This window comes from Cydia amplana, chromosome Z, assembly GCF_948474715.1.
Source record: "Cydia amplana chromosome Z, ilCydAmpl1.1, whole genome shotgun sequence".
NCBI lineage: Eukaryota > Metazoa > Arthropoda > Insecta > Lepidoptera > Tortricidae > Cydia > Cydia amplana.
In genome coordinates, this window is record NC_086096.1 from 18,648,805 (window position 1) to 18,669,964 (window position 21,160).

At 36.3% G+C, this 21,160-nt stretch overlaps 3 protein-coding genes and 1 long non-coding RNA gene across 7 annotated transcripts in view; 1 reads left to right on the top strand and 3 right to left on the bottom strand.

Moving 5' to 3' along the window:
* The window catches only part of LOC134660833 (GATA-binding factor A-like), a 78,575-nt gene extending 76,838 nt beyond the window's left edge, over positions 1–1,737 (top strand). For all 4 annotated transcript variants that reach the window (XM_063516664.1, XM_063516665.1, XM_063516666.1 and 1 more), the window contains one exon: positions 1,244–1,737. The gene's annotated coding sequence lies outside the window, so the exon portion shown is untranslated. The remainder of the gene's footprint in view (positions 1–1,243) is intronic.
* The window catches only part of LOC134660854 (uncharacterized), an 848,341-nt gene that overhangs the window by 495,756 nt on the left and 331,425 nt on the right, over positions 1–21,160 (bottom strand). The window lies entirely within an intron of this gene.
* Positions 2,159–3,678, bottom strand: LOC134660844 (thialysine N-epsilon-acetyltransferase-like). Its single transcript, XM_063516690.1, has 4 exons — positions 3,589–3,678; positions 3,456–3,507; positions 2,623–2,834; positions 2,159–2,417 (listed from the first exon to the last, which is right to left on the bottom strand). The coding sequence occupies exons 1-4, from the start codon at positions 3,673–3,675 to the stop codon at positions 2,250–2,252; spliced, it is 519 nt and encodes a 172-aa protein (XP_063372760.1). The 5' UTR covers positions 3,676–3,678; the 3' UTR covers positions 2,159–2,249.
* LOC134660814 (zinc finger protein 37 homolog) overlaps positions 6,748–21,160 on the bottom strand; it is a 37,727-nt gene continuing 23,314 nt past the window's right edge. The window contains exon 7 of the mRNA XM_063516621.1: positions 6,748–7,701. Within this exon, the coding sequence (XP_063372691.1) occupies positions 7,317–7,701 (385 nt within the window). The 3' untranslated portion in view covers positions 6,748–7,316. The remainder of the gene's footprint in view (positions 7,702–21,160) is intronic.

The following is a 21,160-nucleotide window of genomic DNA, read 5'->3' on the forward strand; positions in this document are numbered from 1 at the left end:
AATTAATTATCTTACTTTTAAGAATTTCTACCATAGTTGACAAATAGTACGTATCCGCAATTCGGACCGTATCTTACAAAGATTTTTTTTGTTGTCAAAGTTGGCGATTGAAGTGTCAGTTAATGTTTGTTATTTCTATATTATTTTACTGGAATTTATTATTACGTTTTATTTTTGTGTTCCATTGCGGTAATTAAACTTAATTGTTTGTATATCTTAAGAAAACATGAGTGCAGGTATTAAGTGATGAAGAAGGATTACATTTTTCAAGTTGTCTAATAGGTATGTTCTCACTGCGCTGAGGTGAAAAATGTTGTGTACTACACGAGATCAAAGTTATTTACATCTCGTTCGCTTTTGAGTCCCTTACTACGCTCAAGATTCTAAATTAGATTCACTCGCTACGCTCGTGAATCTATTATAGAATCTTTCGCTTGCACGGGACTCAAAATAAGCACTCGAAGAAATATCAAACTTTGATCACTTGTTGTACAAATAACTATTTCTTAAAGCTATCTCTCTCTCTCGTATTTACTCGTATAACTCGTATAACTCGTATATAGTGATGTGCCGTGGGAATTTTCCAGGAAATAGGAATATTCCCATATGGGAAATTTCCCGTGTTGCCGGGAATATTCCCCAAAGAAGGGAATATTGAAACATAGATTAAGTGTGAATTACATTTAATTAAAGCTAGCTATAACGACAAGTCACTGCGTTTAGTAAAATAAACTACCCAGTTATAAACCGTAAAATGCAAATTGGCTTTCCAAAAAAACTTGGAAAGTGAGTTTGCTTACAACAGTCGCCACTAGGGATTTAAAAAAATATGGCATCACTTTAAGCCCCCGATGTGCCTGTCCCCTATTTTCCCTTCATATGGGAAATTTCCCGGAAACGTTGCCGGGAATATTTCCCCCTAGGGAATTTTCCCGGTAACGGCACATCACTACTCGTATAGTAGCATAGCCAGCATAGGAAGCGTCTGGCCGATATACATACATACCTATACGAACAAATTCTTCATACAGAATTTCTTCTGTATTTGCATTTATTGCCTTCGAATGCATTTAATTATTGCAATGCGAATACCTATATTATGATTTTGAGGTAATATACAGGTTGTTTATTTAGTCACCTGCAATAATAACTGAATGGAAATAGATTAAAATTTAATATGTATATGCACAAGCGAATGAGAATAACAAGATGGATAAAAAACAATAATTTTTAATATGTTAAGGTGAACCTTACGCAAGTGGGACTGTGCAGGATAACAGTGGCGTAGCCGTGGCACCGCGTGGGCAACGCATTTTGAGACAATATCACCCCACCAATGCATTCCACAAATTAGATAATGAACAAATGCCAAGGAATCTGTCTTAGTCTTAAGTCTATAATGTAAGTTATGTATATAACAAATATGTATTTGAAATATTTATGAATACTGTTTTACTACTGTTGGGTGAGACAAAATAGTTCGCCATGTTCAATCTAAATTCTGATTTCTTACATTTGACAAGTTACAAAACCAGCACAATGTATTTTAAGTATAGATATCGATGTAGAGAGATGTATGTATAGCAGTTCACGTTATACATAATTGTAAAAATAGATTATATTTGACTGACTAGACTACTGCTACTGCTTATTCCACTAAAGTGCTGGAAATAAAGTACAACATCAGAGGGCCTACTACAAACTTGGAAAATGTGTATTTTCATCTTTGTCACCAAGGGCGTCGCCAAGAGAAAATAATGTAACTAAATGTATGCCCTTCCCCTCCCCCTCCCCTTGACCATCGGCTATATCAACTGCAACTAGAAGTTCTAAAATGGTTCAAAGCAGGACTTACATGACTGCCTGTGAAATATTGTGCGAACAAAACTTGAAATGACGCCCTTAAAGTGTGATCTGATAGTGATTCCAATGAAGATAGATAATTAAAGTAAACAGAGTAGTATTATTTATAGACTAAGTAAAATAAATGGCATTTATAATTATTTGTACATAGTTTTGTCAATGAACAATTGTAATGTTTTTAGAACTAGATTGTACCTACTAAATTTTATTTCAATAACAAGCATAGACTTTGTCACCACATTGGCAATATCACAGTAATGTTAAGCTAAATAATGCCACTAAAGTAAACTACACAATGTTATGTTGTATATAATATTACATTACAAAAATATACCCATAATGTTTGATCACATTGAGTCTTTTATTAAATTGCCAACACTGTTATGCTACTTCTGATTAGCTGTTTTTTGGAAAGCATCCCCAGACAGTCGATACAAGCACCATTGTTCAGTTTTGGTCAGGTTTACAGCTCCAATGGACTCATAAAATGATTTTGCTTTATTCCATTCCAAGACATGAAAGTCTAATCGTGAACATCTAGCCAGTGATGCTTGCTGGAAAGTAAGGCATTAGATAATTAGTTAATATACCAAGCAAGATTAGATTTGTTAAAAAAAACATCATTTACTTGTTACAATCATATATTTAGGTAGGTACGAAAATGTTAAATAATATTTTTTGGAGGTACTGACTATAAACAAATGTTTTAAAATGAGATATAAAGTGAAGCACCTAAGTAATTGAGCAGTAATAATTTACCTTGGTAACTGCATTAAAAAGCTTTCTCCCTATACCTTGCTTTCTCAATGCAGGTTTCACATACAAATCTTCCAGCATCATTGCCGGGCCCTCCCAAGTTGAATATGTTGTAAAGTACAGAGCATAGCCAATAACTGCATTATTCTTTTTGTTCTCTGCTACAAGAAGCTGAAATGCTGGTGGTGTTGTTTCAAAGCCATCTCTCTGTAAATCTAAAAAAAGGTAAAATAAGTAATTTATTTTAACCTCATAAGGTCCACCATACAAAGTTTCCCTATTTATAATTTGAACCTTCATATACACCGTGTTTTTATTGAATTCCGTTAACTTCGAGGTATGGTTAAGTACGTTTAAGAGAACTAAAATGGAATAGTTAATTTTCAAAAAAAAATTTGTTTTTTTTTACAAAAAAAAATTAAGTTTAAAAGCTCATTAATTGTAGCATATAGCGATGTTTTAAGACGGGCATTACATTTAACTCAACCAAACAATTGAAATCTGTGACAATGCAGTGTCATTTCGAACATTGATCGACCGAGATTGTACCTAAGTTTAGTAGCAAATGTATGAACTCATTCTAAACACTAATCAATATGTAAACCGGCCCTAAGGCAAGTGTACACGCTTGTAGAGGCCTTTAAAAAATAAATTATTGATTATCTCCGAAATGGAGTTAATTAGAATATCGGTGTCTTTGAGAAAGTTACTTGATTTAAGGTCAGGAATGCACCCTTGAAATTAACGGAAATCAAAAAAAGCACGGTGTATAGTAAAACATTGCCATGCAAGAATAGTTGTTTCATAAAATTTGTTTTTAATTATTAGGTTAGTACCTGTAGCATTCATTTTCGGACCATCTGACATATTTTGAAAATCGGCCAGTTCCTAAAAAAAAAAGAATGATTATAATTCTAATGTTAAATTGATAATATTGTGTAAATTGTATAACTAAGTGTAGTCAAACACCTGTATTAAACTAGCGACAGCCATCATATCGTCCTTTCTGGCTGGTCTGATAAGCACATCAACATTGTAAAAATCCTCACTTTCCATTTTGCTTACATATACTATGTTTTCCAACTTCCTTGACCACAGTGTTATATTTTCAATTAAAGAATATTTTATACTCGAGATGTGGTTCTATTAGCGAACCAAATACCGTACCGGTACCGTATACCGCGCAAACTTCCGATAACAGTGACAGTGACAGGACAGTGACAGTAGCATAAGCCATAGAGTCCATAGACTATAGGTTTAAGTTGGCTTTAAGTGTAAAAGCTATAACAAGCAGGCGTACCGGACTGCGACCTTGGTTCGGTCCGAGGCCTGTTCAATCGTGTGGAAAGTGGTCATGGACGTAGCTATAAGTGAGGGTGAGAAAAATATATGTTGACTGGACCAAAGTCGCGGCCCGGTACGCCCGTCTGTTAAAGTCTTAAATAGGTATACTCTGGCAAGCCAAATTTTTCAGTAGAAATAAGCGCGAAATTCAAAGTGTGTATAGGATTGCATTGCATCCCTTCCCCTTCCTATTTGCCACGGTGGCCCTTGGGTCCGAGTGACCACACACTTTAATTAAAGATATTAGGTACGAAAAAAGACTAAATAGACGTCACCGGTGACCGTAGAGCTGACAGCTTCCTCGCTCAACGTATTAATTATGCGGCCAACGCTGCCAACGTCTACGGTACCATACCACGGGGGACAATTTATATTACTTTATTTATTTTAAGTTCAGGTTCCTAATGATTATTATATTTTAAGGATAATTTTATTAATTTGTAGAATTAGGTTTTAGTCATATTTTAATATTTAATTGTTGAATTCTAATTAAACAATATGGTTTTAACATTTAAAAAAAACAGTGACGCCTTTGTCCCGCTTGACCTTAAGGCCCCATGACAATGGGCCAGCGTGGGCCATTCTGGGGGACGCATTTATGCGTTAGAGGGAGCAAGTGATATTGCTATCTCATTCTACCGCATGGCTGCCTCCCTTGGACTGGCCGGCGATGGCCCATTGTGTACAGGGGCCTTTAGTAGCTTAGCCGCCTGAGCCAAGCATTTAGCACTGCACGCCCGTTTTGTCCATAACACCATCAGACGTAGCCACGGCAATTGCGTCTTTCTATAACAGGTCGGCCTCTGGGCTATAACCGCGAAAGTTCTCAAATTGCGGGCATCTGTCTCTGTCTCTCCAATTACGCCTTCATTGGAGTAAAAGACAAAGATCCCCGCAATTTGCGAATTTCGTTTTTCGCGGTAGGGCCTCTGGTCTCGATGGTTTGCGGCCTCAGCTCAACAGTTAACACCCTGGAACTGATCTCGCCGGCCGCTGGGAACAACGGCGCCCGTCTGCTAGATGTTACCAAATTATGCAATTTCCTATTGAAAGAGGTATGCTGAACATAAAGGTGAGACTATTTATTTATGGAGCCTCTGCGGGCCTCTCTTTGTGCTTTATCTAAAAAACACGGTGCAATTGGCCAATTGCAGACCCATTGCAGTAAAGTAGTATTTTCCAGCTCCTCGCGGCTAAACTTTGTTGCCGAGCAGTGAGAGAAGCAATGTCTACATATTTACAGTATGGTTTTGGTACAATACAAGCCACTCGTCATTTCGCCATAGAACACCATACATCCAATGACATAATTATCAAGATCGACATTAAAAACAATAGTCCTAAAAATTCATCTTTCGAAGAATTCGAAGTGGTATATAAATATAGTATAGTACATATTGGTTTTAGAACCTTGTCACTGTAGAACAATTTGAATACCTACGTTGCCATAGTAGTCTATAAAACATCCTTGTCTTACCAAGACCTATTCGTGTAAATTTTCCTGTAAATAAAATTGTGCTTCGTTTAATAAGGTGTTTCTGTGATAGCGCGACCATTACTGCAACCTTTACAGCATTTTTGAATTTAGAATCTGATCTCGCTGTCAAATGGAACGAGTGTGCGGATCGGCATTCCAGAAGAGGCAGCCATTAAGACTAGCCGAATATTATTGTATCGTAGCTAAAGTATATGAAAAGAATATAATACAGAAGATCATCGAAGTGTGTTTGAATATCTTCCACATCCTCCCTGCTACGTCGTAGCCCTTTACATGGTGGAGGTGCGGGGATTTTTTGAGTTTTCCTAACCAAGTCCACAGCTGACCTATTTGCGAGGATCTCAGCCATTTGCACGACCTACGCAGTTGGTTTTAGATGTTGGCTGCCTTGAATAAAGGCTGACTCAAGCAAAAGGGGTTAGGAAAATATGAAACTTTGTTGGGGTCTGTCCTAGGTAGGGCCAATTTGTAGTTAGGGTAGAGAAGGATAGGGCGTAGTTGCGTGATTGATTGCTGCCTCTTTCACCCGAGGCGGCGAGATATATAATGGGTTGTAACCTTCACAGCCTTTCTGATCAGGGACTGGCAAGTCATTTTATTTGAATTTAGAATCTGATCTCGCTGTCAAATGGAACGGGTGTGCGGATCGGCATTCCAGAAGAGGCAGCCATTAGGACTAGCCGAATATTATTGTATCGTAGCTAAAATAATATATGAAAAGAATATACAGAAGATTATCGAAGTGCGTTTGAATATCTTCCACATCCTCCCTGCTTGGTCGTATCCCTTTACAGTACCAGATTTGTCAGAAGAGCAAAGGATGGCGCGTGTTGATTGGTGCCGATCTACTCTGAAACGCATCCACGGTGGAAAGTCAAAAGTCTTCTGTAGCATGTTCGACCAGCGACAATTTAATAGTATTCACCCTTCACTAAATTATGGGCTTGAAGAGAAAAATCCTCGCCTGGAGACCAGTGATGGCTATAGGATTACGGTAATAAATCTTAACAGAATAAATGTAAAATGTAGGTAATACAATATTGAACAAAAACGTGTTATGCATCGTTTGGGCGTTTATTGGAATTTTATTTCTAAAATTTATTCATATTCTACGAGTTTGCAAATATTTAACTTGTAAATCCTTTTTAAAAATCCACCATTATGAGCGCGTTACAATAAAAATGAATGCAAGAACAATACTGCTGCCCGGTCGAACAAGTCGGCGGTGCACTAAACTCCATTGATGTATCATAGAATATCAGAGATAAAAATAAATATAATTGATTACTGCGCTAATCGTATAGTGCCAATTTAGTAACAGTATAAAAATATAGTTTTAATTAACATGTATTCCAGTGAACTATAATAATTTATAACTAAACGTAGAAGACATTTAATATCAGTATTAACTATTTACAATCTACTGCAGGCTTAGTACTTTCATAGCCATCAAATTGTATCTATTATTCGTATATACATTATTTACTAAACTTATATATTTTCTAGGCAACATGTGCAGTAAGAATTGTAAGAAATTAATCAGTAAACAAACTAGTTTACATGCCATATGCATGGTAGGTTCATGCACCCACATAAAATAATAATATAGGTGTAAAACACTTGTATGCTTTCTAAGTCACAGTGGAATCATTTCATGGACCTTAGTTACTACTAAATCAACAACTTTTATGAACACCAATTGTTTAACGACCAATAAACTTAGGATAATATTGTTTGTCGTTAATGTGGTTTTTGTAAAAGTACTGTTATTTGTTCACATGAGAAGTAATGAACTGCCTGGCTCTAGTGTGGCGGGCAGAGTGACTACCTCTGCCCGCTCACAAAGAAGTAACAATCAATGTTGATATTCCGGTCTCAATCCAAATTCCTGGACATAAGCATTGGTCCATGCACTGCTGGAAGTCGGTATTTTTTCCGTGGTATCCGGGCTCGGTTCCTCTTTAGTAGTAGTTTCGTTAGACGAATGAGTTGGCGATCGTCTCGCTTGCGCTTGAGCCTTAAGCATTTTGCTCATGGTGTTGCGTGGGGTAGGTGGCGGCCGCTCTAGCGTTCGTCCGTGGACGACGGATACGTGCCTCTCAAGCATGTAGCGGCGCTCGAATCGCTCCTGGCAGAAGTTACAGCGGAACAGACGGCGCCGCGGTGGTGGCGTTGCGGGTGTCGCCGGCGCTTGCGCACCCTCGCCGGAGTGAGATTTGCTGTGAGCTACCAAATTATACCTGCAATATACAATTATTGATATAAGAAAACGTTTTTTCATCTCTCCTGTTAGGAATGTTTCGTAAGTACCTAGGTATAAAATCGCTTTTGCCGCTCTACGTATAATTCAGTATGAAGGGATTTTAGCCCTACTAATAATGGGTGGTGTAGGAAATGTTTTAATTTGTATTGTGTTCGCGCCCCTTTTCATTCATAATCATTCATATTCATCCATATCGCTCACTTTCTTTCATAAATATATTGGACGCTTTGAGTATATACTCAATGATTGGACGTAATTTTTCATATCACCCGCCTTTTTGCCGACCTTTCTAACCGCGAATAAAGAGTAAAATAATTTAAATATAGGTCACTGATGTCATTGAAAATAATACGTCAAACAACAAAAAATGCATTTCCCGTGTATAAAGTAGAAAAATAAAGAGACAATGAGAAGAGGAAAACAAACCACACAACTGGCGGCCGCCACAATACCTACAAATAGCATCCAGGTGAGGTCGGCCCCATTAATTTCATAATCTTAATATCATTCATAGCCATAGCTCCCTTTTAACTTCGGGCTGCGCTCCCGCGGGTCCTTCGGGGCCTCTCCATTCCTTGCACATTTACCCAGTACCAAAATACACGAAGGGTGGTTCGCTGTATCAACTTTGGGTACTTCCCATTTGTTCTAAATATGACATCATAGGAAAAGAAGTGGAACTGCGTAGTAGCTACAGAAGTAAATTATTTAAATTTGCCCCGATTACTACAGTAGATTTCCTTTAGTTTCCGTTAGTTGGCTGACATGGATTTTATTGCCAAGGCGAAGGAGTTTAAAATCGTAATGATAATTTTATATTACGAAAATTATATAATATAATAAAAGACTACCTACTAGATTTTAATTAGTGGGGTGAGATCAAAAGATAAGTGTACCTGGGTAGGATCAGGAGGAATCTTCGATATCGTGCAGTTAGTGAAGAATAATCGAACTCTTTTAAGTGTGAGTATTACTGCAATGTTCTGCCGAGTGCAATACTAACGCCTTTCCTAAACCATACAGTAACTTATACATACTGTGCCTTAAACTGTTTTTGACAAGTTTATAAAATCTATCATAGACAATAAAATATGAAATTGATACATCAAGGCGGTTTATTTACAAAGGGCCTTCTTATTCGTAATTCGTATCCAGTTACGATCGAACACTTTTCGTTTTTGTACGAAACCTCTCAACCGTTCATAGGTACCAGGTAAGTGGTAAGTAGACGTATTCCTGTTCGGAGGTGATTGAGGAGATAAAATACAATCCAATTATTCTAGATAATGTCATTTCATTGTTAGCTGTCATTGGTTATCATTCGTGTGTCTGCAAATAATTTGCATGCTGTGCATTGAATATGAATGAATAAAACAAGAAATTGATTTCATAACAACAAGAAGTTCGATGCTATTAGCAGGACGAAGATATCACCGCAAGAAATTTTATCGTAATGGTTCGTTCTGGTTGTGCTACTACAACAACGAAAATGGATGCAAGGGAAGTGTTACTTTAAACAATAGATATGAAATAGTAAAAGAGAAACCGCATAATACTGAATGTCAACGTAATTTTACTCAAAACAAAATTTTGAAGGAACTGGACAGTCTTAAGGCAAGGACAAGCACAAATTTTGATTCGAATCAGAAACAGTATGAGTCTATGGTTTTTGCTCTTGAAAATTAAGGCTTACATTTAGTAGAAGATATGCCTACATACGAGGGAGTTAAAACAGGACTGATTAATGCTCGAAATAAAGTCCTGGGAGTAAAAAAAAAATAGATTTTCAGCAGGCAGTGAAGCAATAATACCGAAAAAAATCATAAAACTTTCTGTTGGCGGATTATGATGATGTGGACGAGAACAAAAGAATCATATTATTCTGTGGAGAGAAAACCAGGGAATCGATCGGGCGATTTAATTTAAACATATTTTAGCCGATGGAACATTTAAGTCGTGCCGGACGGGATTTAAGCAACTATACACCATCCACGGTAGAGACTAGACGAAGAAAGCCTGTCTATAAAACCTTAATTTTTTTGGTTTCTTCCGGACAAAAATGACGAAACATATGAAACTATGTTATATCTGATTAAATCACTCTTTTCTCAAACATGCAATGAAATGTCGTCGCTCCGGGCGTTATATCAGGCTTCGAAGTATCACGTTTAGGGCGGAGCAACTCCAGAGAACTGTAAAGAAATTTCATACAAAATTGAAGGCCTAGGCCGGGAAGTAATTTTTTTTTAAATTCTAATGTAAACATGGGGTCTGTGTCCATACAGGCTAAACAGCCGAATTATATTTTTTTTTATATTTTAGTGAATGAATGGTTATCGGACCAAAATATCCGTGTTAACGCCTGTTATACACGAACGTAGTGATATTAAGAATACGAGTCTGTATAATTCAATGTGTTGATGAATAAATTTAAAATCTTGTCTATACGTAAGTCGCCAGAGACCATAGACAATATTTAAAATCCTCTGCATTTATTTTATTTATTGAAATTGAGATTCTTATTATCAGGTTGTGTATAATGGCCCTAATAGGGTCTATTCGAACACTGCACACGCGAAATACGGACGACTTCCGTAAAAAAAAGTCATTATGGCAGGATTGGAAGAAAAATTAAAAAACTTTAGTCGTGTAGCTATTTGTGGTTGATATTTATAATTTGTTTTTTGAGTGGTGATTTTTTTTATTTCATTGCATATTATGTTTGAGAAAAGCACTATACATGCCTAGCCGTGAAAAGGTCTTGCCGACTTCGTATCACTATCCGGCCTCCCTACGGTCGGCCGTCTATACCTACTCACCCGGCAAGCCCTTCTTTCCCGGCGTCTGCAGTAATGTACTATTCCTGAATGGAAGCCGACAAAGGTTACGGTAGATTTTGAGATCGCAGCTATGCGTGGTTGCATGCATTGAGAAAAGTTTATCCGAACATAGTGATCAAGGGAATGCTTTTTCCATTTCAATAGATGCTTATTCCGGAAAGCCAAAAAATTAAATATCTCATCACGAGTTAAAAAACGGCACGTCTGTGCTGGTCTGGCACGGCTGCCAAAACATTTCATATAAACAGGATTGCAGTATATAATGCGTAAGATCCCTAAGGGCGAACATGTTAAGAAATTTAATAAATATTTTAAAAAACAGTGGTTCACAAAAACAGACTTTTCTAAAATTTGCTGTTGTGAACAGGAGCAAATTAGAACTACCAACAACATAGACGGCTGGCATAGCCGCATCAACAGGTTTATCGGGAAGAAATATCCAACGATGGCTCACTTCTATAAAAAAAACAACAGGTTGCACTCCGGGAGTGCCGACAGAAGTGAAAACTCAATGACTAGCCCAAAATGTCCGCAGCACTATGTATAATTGACCCATCCTTTCTATTGAAAAACTTTAGTTCCGAAATTGCTGGTCAGTAAGCTTGTTTAAAATTCGAATAGAAATTGTAAAGTTACCTTGCAGACCTCGCATCTAAATATATTTGGTCATGATATTTTGAGTTTTATTCACCAGTACTAGACTTCACTTTTATTAGCGATTTCATCAAGATGTAGCTTTATTGAATTATATTTGAGTGATATAAAGTTAAAATGTAACTGTGAGTTCATCGTATTTCAGCCCGTACAAGATTAGAACCTTTTTCATGTAATGTCATTGAGTTTTTCTTTATTTATTTAAATGCCAACTAAATGAGTGGCCATCTAAATCTTACGGTCACGTGATCGCCTTACGCTGTCTCGAGTTTATCATTTTTTCCCCACCTCAAAAGTGCCCAGCGCCGCTAAGTTTTCACTTCAAAAATATATGCTTCACAGAGCACGTCGTAATGCCGTATCATTCTCGTGTTGCGAGGATATTACTTTACCCGGGACTTTAGCCAAAGATTGGCTTTTTGTTCAAAATGATGACATTCTGATTTTTATTGCACGTGAAACAAAGGAGTGGATTCGCAACTGTAATACGTTATTCGGAGACGGAACTTTCAAAGTGGCGCCTGAACCCTTTATTCAATTATATACCATACATGCCGACATAGGTTCGGATGCTAATTACACTAAAGTATTTCCCTGCATTTTTGCTCTGCTGTCAAACAAAAATCAGGACACTTATACAAGGATGTTTACACACATTAGAGAAAAAGTTCCAAATTTTCGACCACAAATATTCACATCTGATTACGAGATAGCAGTAATTAACGCAATAAAACAATTATATTCCGATACAGAAGTACAAGGGTGCTTCTTTCACTTTTCTCAGGCGATTTATAATAAAGGTGTGGCAATAACCAAGCCAAATTTCATCGACTGAGAAATTAATGCATGGGTCTCCATACAACAACTTGCTTCATTTCCTTACACTAGTGGTCAATTATGTGTTATTCCAGCCGTTTATACAGGATGGATTTTCCTTTTGGGTCAATGAGGGCAGCTACCTGATCCCGTGCTGCTACGAGAAAACGGTTTTAGAAGACCTTCCCTCGATTTCAAATGACTGAAGATTGACTTTTACACATTTTGGAAAAAACATACAGGGTGCAAGAAAAAGGTAATTATTGACAAAAAAAAATTTTGACGCCAATCTAGAAAAGCCACAAATCAAGCAAAACTTTTCCAATACAATTTGTATGAAAATGAAAACTTATTTTTCACGTGCTATTTTTGTATGCCAATCGATTCCATTACTATCCAGTAGGTATCAATAGTTTCCAAGGGGTTAACTTACGGTAATGTACTAAAAAGCCACGAACTAATAAAAATTTTACCCATACAGCAAACGTGAAATTTTATTCACAATTTTCTATCTGCCCAATGAGTCCTGTTACATTTAAGGACCATAATACTGTATGAAGATAGTGCTGTAGGACTGATGGGCGAGGGAAGGTCTTCTAAGACCGTTTTCTCGTAGCAGCACGGGATCTCGTAGCTGCCCTCACTGGAGAGTAGCGATTTTTTCCCGAAAATCGAATTTTACTGCTAGTGATTTTTCCATTCGCGAATTTTTTTTCTACGAGTATTATTTCTCTTCCTATATATTTCTTGAAGCGTAAATTAATGTTTAATAAAAATTTCCCAATTTTCATTTTTCTGTTCTGTTTGTTCCCCGGAGGCAAAATTTCATAAAAGATTTTTTTCAACAGATGTTTATTTCCAATCTCATCGAGGGTTCTGGCAAAATTACTGAAGCATGGGCATCGATAAAGATTGTACACCGCAAACCGTAATAGTAAAAAAAAATTCAAAAATATTTTCACAAGCAGTGGATAAGAAAAACAACACCTGAACTTATAAGCTGTGCGGAAGCAAAAATAAATCGAACTAATAACGCATTAGAGGGTTGGCACCATCGAATTAATATAAAATTGCCACAGACCCCTAACATTTACTTCTTTATACAATGTCTGAAAAAGGAGGCAGGATATTACGATCTGAAAATCACGCAAACTATATACCACGCACCCAAAAGAAATAGAAGACCTATATGGACATAAAGTTTGACAGACAATACATAAAACTTTTGAATAAAATGAAAAATAAAATAGATTGACAGTAGAAAATATTGAAAAAATTATGGTTTACTACTATAATTTCAAGGAAAGTAAGGAATAAAAGATGTGAAATAATAACTAATATAATAATTTAATAATGTTAATTTAATATAGTGATGTTAATGTTTCGTGTTTTGTTTTATGGTTGTAAAGGATGTCCCAAAAAGGACGCAAGATTTGAAATTGATGAAAAACACTTTTTTTTTCGTTATAATATATTTGTATATAAAATCTTGAAATACATAAAATAGGGTTATTTGTGGAATAATACGTCAGGCAAATGTCCTCCTAGGCTTTGCTGGCACATACGCACTCTTTAGTCAAAATTTTCTATGACCATTTTGCATAGATGCGGCTGAATTTCTCCAATGCAGCGTCGAATTTCCTCTTTTAAAGCATGAGTGGTTGTGGGCTTATTGGGCCAATAAGCCCACAACCACTATTACCATTATTGTTACTTGAAACTGTTAAACGAAAGTAAATGAATAAATATAAATATATATCATTTTCAATGTTGAAATGGATTTTTTGCAGTACCCGTTGCAATTTTAGTGCAAAAAACTTAGAGTGGATTCTTATTATCAACAATGAATCCAGACGAAAATTAGACCAGTAGGTAGAATTTTTTTTAGACATATTTATACTATAGCCGGTTATTAAAAAAAATATATAAATGATGTATGTAGTTATAGTTCAAACAATAAAGAATGCTATTTTACTTTATACACAGTTCTGATTAATTTTATTTATTAAGTACTAGTTTTCCGCCCGCGTAAAAGATGAAGGGTCCTGCATACAAAACTTGCATCCCTGTTTAAATAACCCCTCATGGGTGGAATTCTCCAAAACGCTGAAAGTACTTTCTTAGTATTCTAATAAGTCATCTTTCTTCTAATAAGTCATCTTTCTACAAAGTTTCAAGTCTCTAACTCAAAAGAAGTTTCTCCATACAAACTTTGCACTCCTATTTTACCCCCTCAGGGGTAGAATTTAGTAAAACGCTGAAAGTACTTTTTTAAGTTTTACATACGTAACCTTTCTACAAAGTTTCTAGTCTCCAGCTCAAAAAAATAAGTTTCCTCCATACAAACTTTGCACCCCTATTTAACCCCCTTAGGGGTGGAATTTCCAAATTTTCCGTCTTATCCCTTGCCTACGTCATAAAATAAAGCTCTGGTCAACATTTCAAGTTTCTAGTTCCAGCAGTTTCGGCTGTGCGTTGATGAATCAGTCAGGACATCTTCTTTTATATATATATATAGAAGATAAGTTTAATTAAGCCTCAGTTTAAACCTCATTCGTTGCAAAAGAACCGAACGTTAAAGGAACTGTCACCTAAGAAAATAACCTTCCGTAATTAAGAAGTAATAAATTAATTATATCACTGCTGTCATTAAATAGTGTCAAGATATTTTACGATTCAATATGTGTCCGTCTATACTTTCATAGTTATTTAAACGAGAAATTGGAAAGATTAATCGGATGTGCGATTTGGTACAATTTGCAGAGGAACGTAATCGCTATACATATAATAGGTATGAATTATATATTTCGATGGACGATGAAGTCGATGGCATGGTGTGCTTTTTTTCAACTCGCTGACGGGTAAGATGAAACTAAATGATAATTCTTAATGTTATTTATATTACACAATAAACCATTATGTTTCTAACTTATTAAGTACCTACTATGTACTTATTTTTTATTTCACTAACTAATGTAAAAACTATTACATTCGTTACAATCGAACGTTGATAGACTTTATCTGTCATTACGTATTTAAAAACATCCTGTGTGTTTATATACGTGATTATGACGAAACCGGCATGATCTTTACGCTCCCTGAATTCCCTGATGATGTATTTATTTATAATGAATTTTTTTTACGTTTTGTGAAGAAATTTTATGTGACAAATAAGAGTCGGATGTACAATGTTTAAGGTCACTGCTTATAAAATAAAGTGCCCCGCCGCGTCTGTCTGTTTTTGTGTATGTTTGCTATAAACTAAACATACTGGACGGATTTTCATGCGGTTTTCACCTATCAATAGAGTGATTCTTGAGGAAGGTTTAGGTGTATAATTTGTTAACCGGTGCGAAGCCGGGGCGGGTCGCTAGTTATTTAATAAAGTAATATCTGGGTGACCGAGCTTCGCTCGGAAAACATATAAATACTCGAAACTGTGCGTTTTCCCAGAGATAAGACCTAGCTAGATCGATTTTTCGCCCCCACAATAAATAAATAAATAAACAAGAATTGCTCGTTTAAAGGTATTAGATTATATTGTGATTTTTATATTTTTCTTAATAAATTAATAATGTCACTTCAACAATTCTTCATGTTTCTATTAATTCCCAGACTCCGGCACGGTTAGAAAGTTGGAAAAAGCAAATGATTATACTTATTTGCCATCTTCATTTTAAAGAAGAAAATATAAATATGTACGAAAAGTTAACTATTCAAGGAGAGCTCAAATATATTCATACACAAAGAAAAACGCTTAAGGAAGAAGCTGTGCCCACGATTGAGCATCAGTTTATTCCCATTCCCGAACATGAGCTCCAAGCTAATACCTACTACTCATGTAGAGGAATCTTTCGAACCATACCCCAATCAACCTAAGGACGAGCAGCAACAACAAATCAATGCCGAGCAACAGGAATTATCAGAAGATCAAACTGATCTAATAATTTAATGGATTATGAAATGATACAACAGGACTTTGCAGAACCATTGTTGAGTCAATATCAGGATACCGATGTAACAATAAATCCAACAGAGAATTTCAAAAGTAAGTTTCGAGCATTTTCGTTGTCCCACAGTAAGCTCGGTAAAGCGAACCCGTTGTGGTCACTAGAGGATGATATATACCTATGTATAATTATATAAAAATGTGTTTGTTTTTTTTTGTTGTGTTTTTATTTATTACTTTTATATTAATATTAAAATTTACCTAGCCTAAAAAGTAAAATAAACAAAGATAAAAACAAAAAGCCTTTTATTTCTAGAATCCTCTATTTTAGAACAAACACAATTAATAAACTTAAATTTACTTTAGGTTATTTATTTATTTATTTAGGTTTAGTATTACAATAATATTTAATATTCCTCAAATCAATTTTCTATTAGCATATTTCTGACACTATGTTATTTAGCAAAAAAATAACCTTATGATGAAGCCTTTCGATCGGTATGATAAAGCTAGCTAGGGTATTTTTTTTTCTCGTGTAGCGGGTTCGATTCCCGGTTCAACCATGTAATTATTCAAAAATCTATGAAAGCAGTTTATATTGTTTTTTAAATTAAAATAATGTCTTCTTTCAGTAATATGTTTTATCTACATCTACAATAAGGATTAAGGACTGTTCAATTTACTAAGCGGACACGCTAAAACCTCTTCAAAACTTCTGATTTAAAAACGATTGATTGACAATTGACGGCGATGACATTAGAAAAGCTATCATCATCATTGTTACATATTTATTCTTCCAGTGTCAATTATTTTTCACGATGGAACGTATTAATTTGGAAGATCGCAAATCAATTGTGCAAAGATGGTGTACCGGGTAGTTTTCTCTGCGAACAATCGCAAATATGCACAAATGTTCAAAATCTGCGGTGTTCCAAATCATCAAAAAATTTGGAGAGCACCATACGCTTGAAGATTTAGCGAAATCTAGGCATAGAAGCGGTCCGGCAAATTCTCAAGCCGACGAAAAAGTCCTGCGGCTGTTAAAATCGCGGAGTTATCTATCAGTTCGCGAAATTGCTAAAAAGGCAAGCGTTAGTGTAGGTACTGTTCAAAACATAAGAAAGATGAATAATATACGGACCTACAAAAAACAAAAAATGCCGAATAGAAGTGCAGATCAGAAATCACGGTAAAAAAAAAGGTGCTGAAAACTGTATAACATCTTACTAAAGGATAAATCTCGTTGCATTTTAATGGACGACGAAACGTACGTCAAATTGGACTGTAGTACATTACCGGGACCCCAGTACTACAATACCATCGTAGGAGAGCATGTGTCAGATGAGGAGAAAACCATAAAAAATTATAAATTTGGGAAGAAAGTCCTTGTTTGGCAGGCAATCTGTTCCTGTGGCCTTAAAAGTGCATCCTATTTTACAACAGGAACCGTAGGTGGCGACATTTACAGAAAAGAGTGCATTCAAAAACGACTAGTTGCTATCTATCGGAAGCATAACACCCCGTCTTCGTTTTAGCCTGATTTGGCAAGTGCCCACTATGTTGGTCAGACAGTGGAGCTACTTAAATCAAAAAACATTGAATTCGTCCAAAAGGAAGACAATCCACCAAACTGCCCGGAGCTCCGTCCGATCGAACGGTACTACTGGGCCATTGTGAAGAGGCATTTAAGAAAGGATGGCCGAGAAGCTAAATCCATAGATGAATTTAAAGGAATGTGGCTTGCAGCTTGCCGAAAAGTAACAAAAAGCGATGTGCAAGCACTTATGCGTCGTATCCGGATAAAAGTGCGCAAATTTTACCGATGTAATTAAATTCTTTTTTTTTCATATTAAATATTATTCTGTGTGTTTTCGTTTTACTAACATTCAGCCAAATAAAACTATATTGCCGAAAAAAAAATTGCTTAGCTATTTTTTTTAAGTGTCCGCTTAGTAAATTGAACAGTCCTTATTCAGGGTATTTTCTCTCCATGTGGCATAGCCGTGGGACGCCCTGTATATATCAATATTTATTTATATATTGATATATATATACTTAGACAAGATCCATAACTCAGGAACATATTTGTCATAAAAAATAAAAAGCTAATAAATGCTCTTATCGGGATTTGAAACCGGGACCTCCTGCTTCATAAGCGGGGTCACTACTAAGGCTGTGGCTGAAAATTGGTTCGCGATGCATAGTGGCGCCGCCTATTTAATGTTTTTGAGGGACACTTTTTAATACATGAAGATTGTTCTCCTTACCTCTACACTCCATAAAATAATTGTTATAAAAATGCCTCGTTTAACGAATTTTAGTGCTCTGGAATTAATGGACATGATTTTAATTTATAGTGAAGCACTTCAAAACGGCAATAGAGCTTTAGTGTACAGAGAGCGGTTTCCAAATCGTAGAATGCCAAGTAACGCTCGACTCGCTCGAGTAATCGTAAATGCGATACAGCGAGTTCGCGATGGTTTGCCTGTGACTGGAAGGGTGGAGGGAGCAGTTGTCAACAATGAGGTTCCAGCTCCAGCACAAGACCGAGTCCTGCGCCATTTTGCACTTGACCCAGAGAGTAGTACTAGAACTGCTGGAAGACGGTTTAACATGTCATACGGCGGTACACAAAATACTAAAACGTGACAAGCAACAGCCTTATAAATTTTAAAGGTACATGCTTTGCTGCCGAGGGATTTACCACCGCATCGTACGTTTTCCGAGTGGTTACACGGCGGCATCAAGAAGATGGTGATTTCATATCCAAAATTATCTAGACAGATAAAAGCACGTTCAGGAATGGGGTTTGGAATTAACGTAACTCCCATTACTGGTCACGCTTAAACCTTCATCATATGAAAGAAACTGGGCATCAATATCGTTGGTCCGTAAACGTGTGGGTCGCAATACACCGCAACCGGATCATAGGACCTGTTTTTATCGACGGTAACTTGAATGCGGACAAATTCATTCAGGTTATCAACGGGCCGCTAGCTGAATATTTAAGTACGCTGCCTGAAGAAGAAGCGGCGGTTCGTGTTCTGAATGCGTTGAACGATATGTTCGAGAACAGATGGATCGGGCGGTTTGGTCTACGTCGTTGGCCAACCCGTTTGCCCGATTTAACGCTGCACTATGGGGCGAATCGAAGAAAAAGCGGACATTCGTACTTTTTTGCGAAAAACATATTTAAAAAAATACTATAAATACTATTCGATAGTATTTATAGTATTTTTTTTTAAATAAGCCATATTTAAAGCAGAAAAAAATAAAATGTGATTTTTTTGTATAGGACCCAAATTTAGGTACCCTATTTCAAGGAAACTATCAGAGAACGTGTCTTCTAACCTTCAGAGCGGTTTCGCACTACGTCCGATCCGAATATTTTCACGGATTCGGATCGGATTCGGATCGGACGTAGTGCGAAACCGCTCTCAGGATATTATTTTCCTACTTTTATAGAGTAGGTACGAGTAAATGATAAATAGCCTAGTTTTGTAGGCGCCCGTTTTCTTGCTTAGTCCAGTCAAAAAGTCATCAAATATGGATATTTTTCTTAATGCCTTTTTTGTAAACTTATGACGGTTTTCGATACTTTTATGCTATAACCATAACAATAAATTACGAATTTGACGTTTTATTTGCTCGTTTACTAAACAACAAACTTCAGGTTCATACCAAAACCAAGGTTTCGTGCTGGCCGCTTTACTTAGGTTACGATGACATTGACTATTCTATATTTTACTTACTATTTTTCATTCATTGACATGTACTGCTTTTCTTGGATATTATAAAAATTATATTTATTAACGTGATAATTTATTATTTACATACGTGCAACCTAAACGCTGAACCCCTTTGCGCTGCTCTGCCGTAACCCGGACATATTATACCAATAATAACATGGAAAGCTTAGTTCATAATATTGATTCGTTTAACGTGCTGAAAAATATGGGTTCTATCACGAACAGTGCAAAATTACATGGATACTTGACCGTCAAATTCAATTTGTTGGAAGAACAACAAAAACCTTATTTTAAGTTTTGTGAAAAATACTGCATTAGCATTAAAAAAGATGGAGAGAGTCTAATCGCACACTTGATAATTTCTTGAAGAACAGTGACTGGCTGAACAAGGCTATATGTTGGCCAAAAGAAAATTTGGCGCAGGACGAAATCAACGAAGATGACTTAGATGACGATGACATAGACACACCTAGTGTGCACAAGCTTTTAATACACGGGGCTGACATTATTGAACATTTCGGTATGCTGCCTATTGGAAAATTGTCAGAAGAAGCATCGGAAGCGAGAAACAAAGATTTCGCAATGTAAGAGAACATTATGCTAGAAAATGTAGCAGAAAAAAGACAAATGAAGATATTTCAAACAACTTTTTAATATCTTCCGATCCTCAAATAACCTTTTTGAGACCGAAATTAAGTAAAAAACCTAAACACCTCTCTCCTGAAGCATTGGAATTAATTTTATGGAAAATAATATGGACGACGAAGATGAATACAGTTATCTTTTTGAAATACCAGTAGAAGATACTGATGAATAATAAGTTTAATGTAATATAAAACATCGAATTTATAATTTCTTATATTATTATAGCGTAAAAGTATCGAAAACCGTCATATATAAGATTACGAAAAAGGCATTAAGAAAAATATCCGTATTTGATGAATTTTTGACTGGACTAAGCAAGAAAACGGACGTCACGTCTGCCGCATGCATCCAGATACTAATACCGCATGTATGTATTACTGAATCGCGATTAGAAAGGGATTGAGATAGCTGTCAATCCATATTGATTTTGACGTAAGTGTATGGAAATCTGTTATTTCTAATCCCTTTCTGATCGCGGCATGATAATAGTATGGATACCGCAAAAAAAGCGCGGACGTGGCAGGCCCAGACATAGATGGCGGTACGACAGAGGCCTTCATCAGTAACTGGCCGGAAATAGCACAACAACGGGAGTTGTGGAGATCAAGGGGAGAGGCCTTTGCCCAGAAGTGGGACACTAACACGGGCTATTAAAAAAAATTGGATGACAGTTTATTATGACATTACGAGATATGAGTTTTTGAAAGTAACTGTCAACGAGCGTTTAACTCTAGTGCAAGGCCTATTGACTTCCTTGGAAACATATGACCCTTTATAATTGCG

What these genes read in the sequence shown, in the direction of transcription:
- LOC134660844 (XM_063516690.1), bottom strand. Translation starts at nt 3,675, where the DNA reads ATGGAAAGTGAGGATTTTTACAATGTTGATGTGCTTATCAGACCAGCC. An exon ending in CTGTCGCTAGTTTAATACAG is followed by an intron (nt 3,508 to 3,588) that starts GTGTTTGACTAC and finishes TTTTTTTTTTAG; the next exon opens with GAACTGGCCGATTTTCAAAA. An exon ending in TTTTTAATGCAGTTACCAAG is followed by an intron (nt 2,418 to 2,622) that starts GTAAATTATTAC and finishes CTTACTTTCCAG; the next exon opens with CAAGCATCACTGGCTAGATG.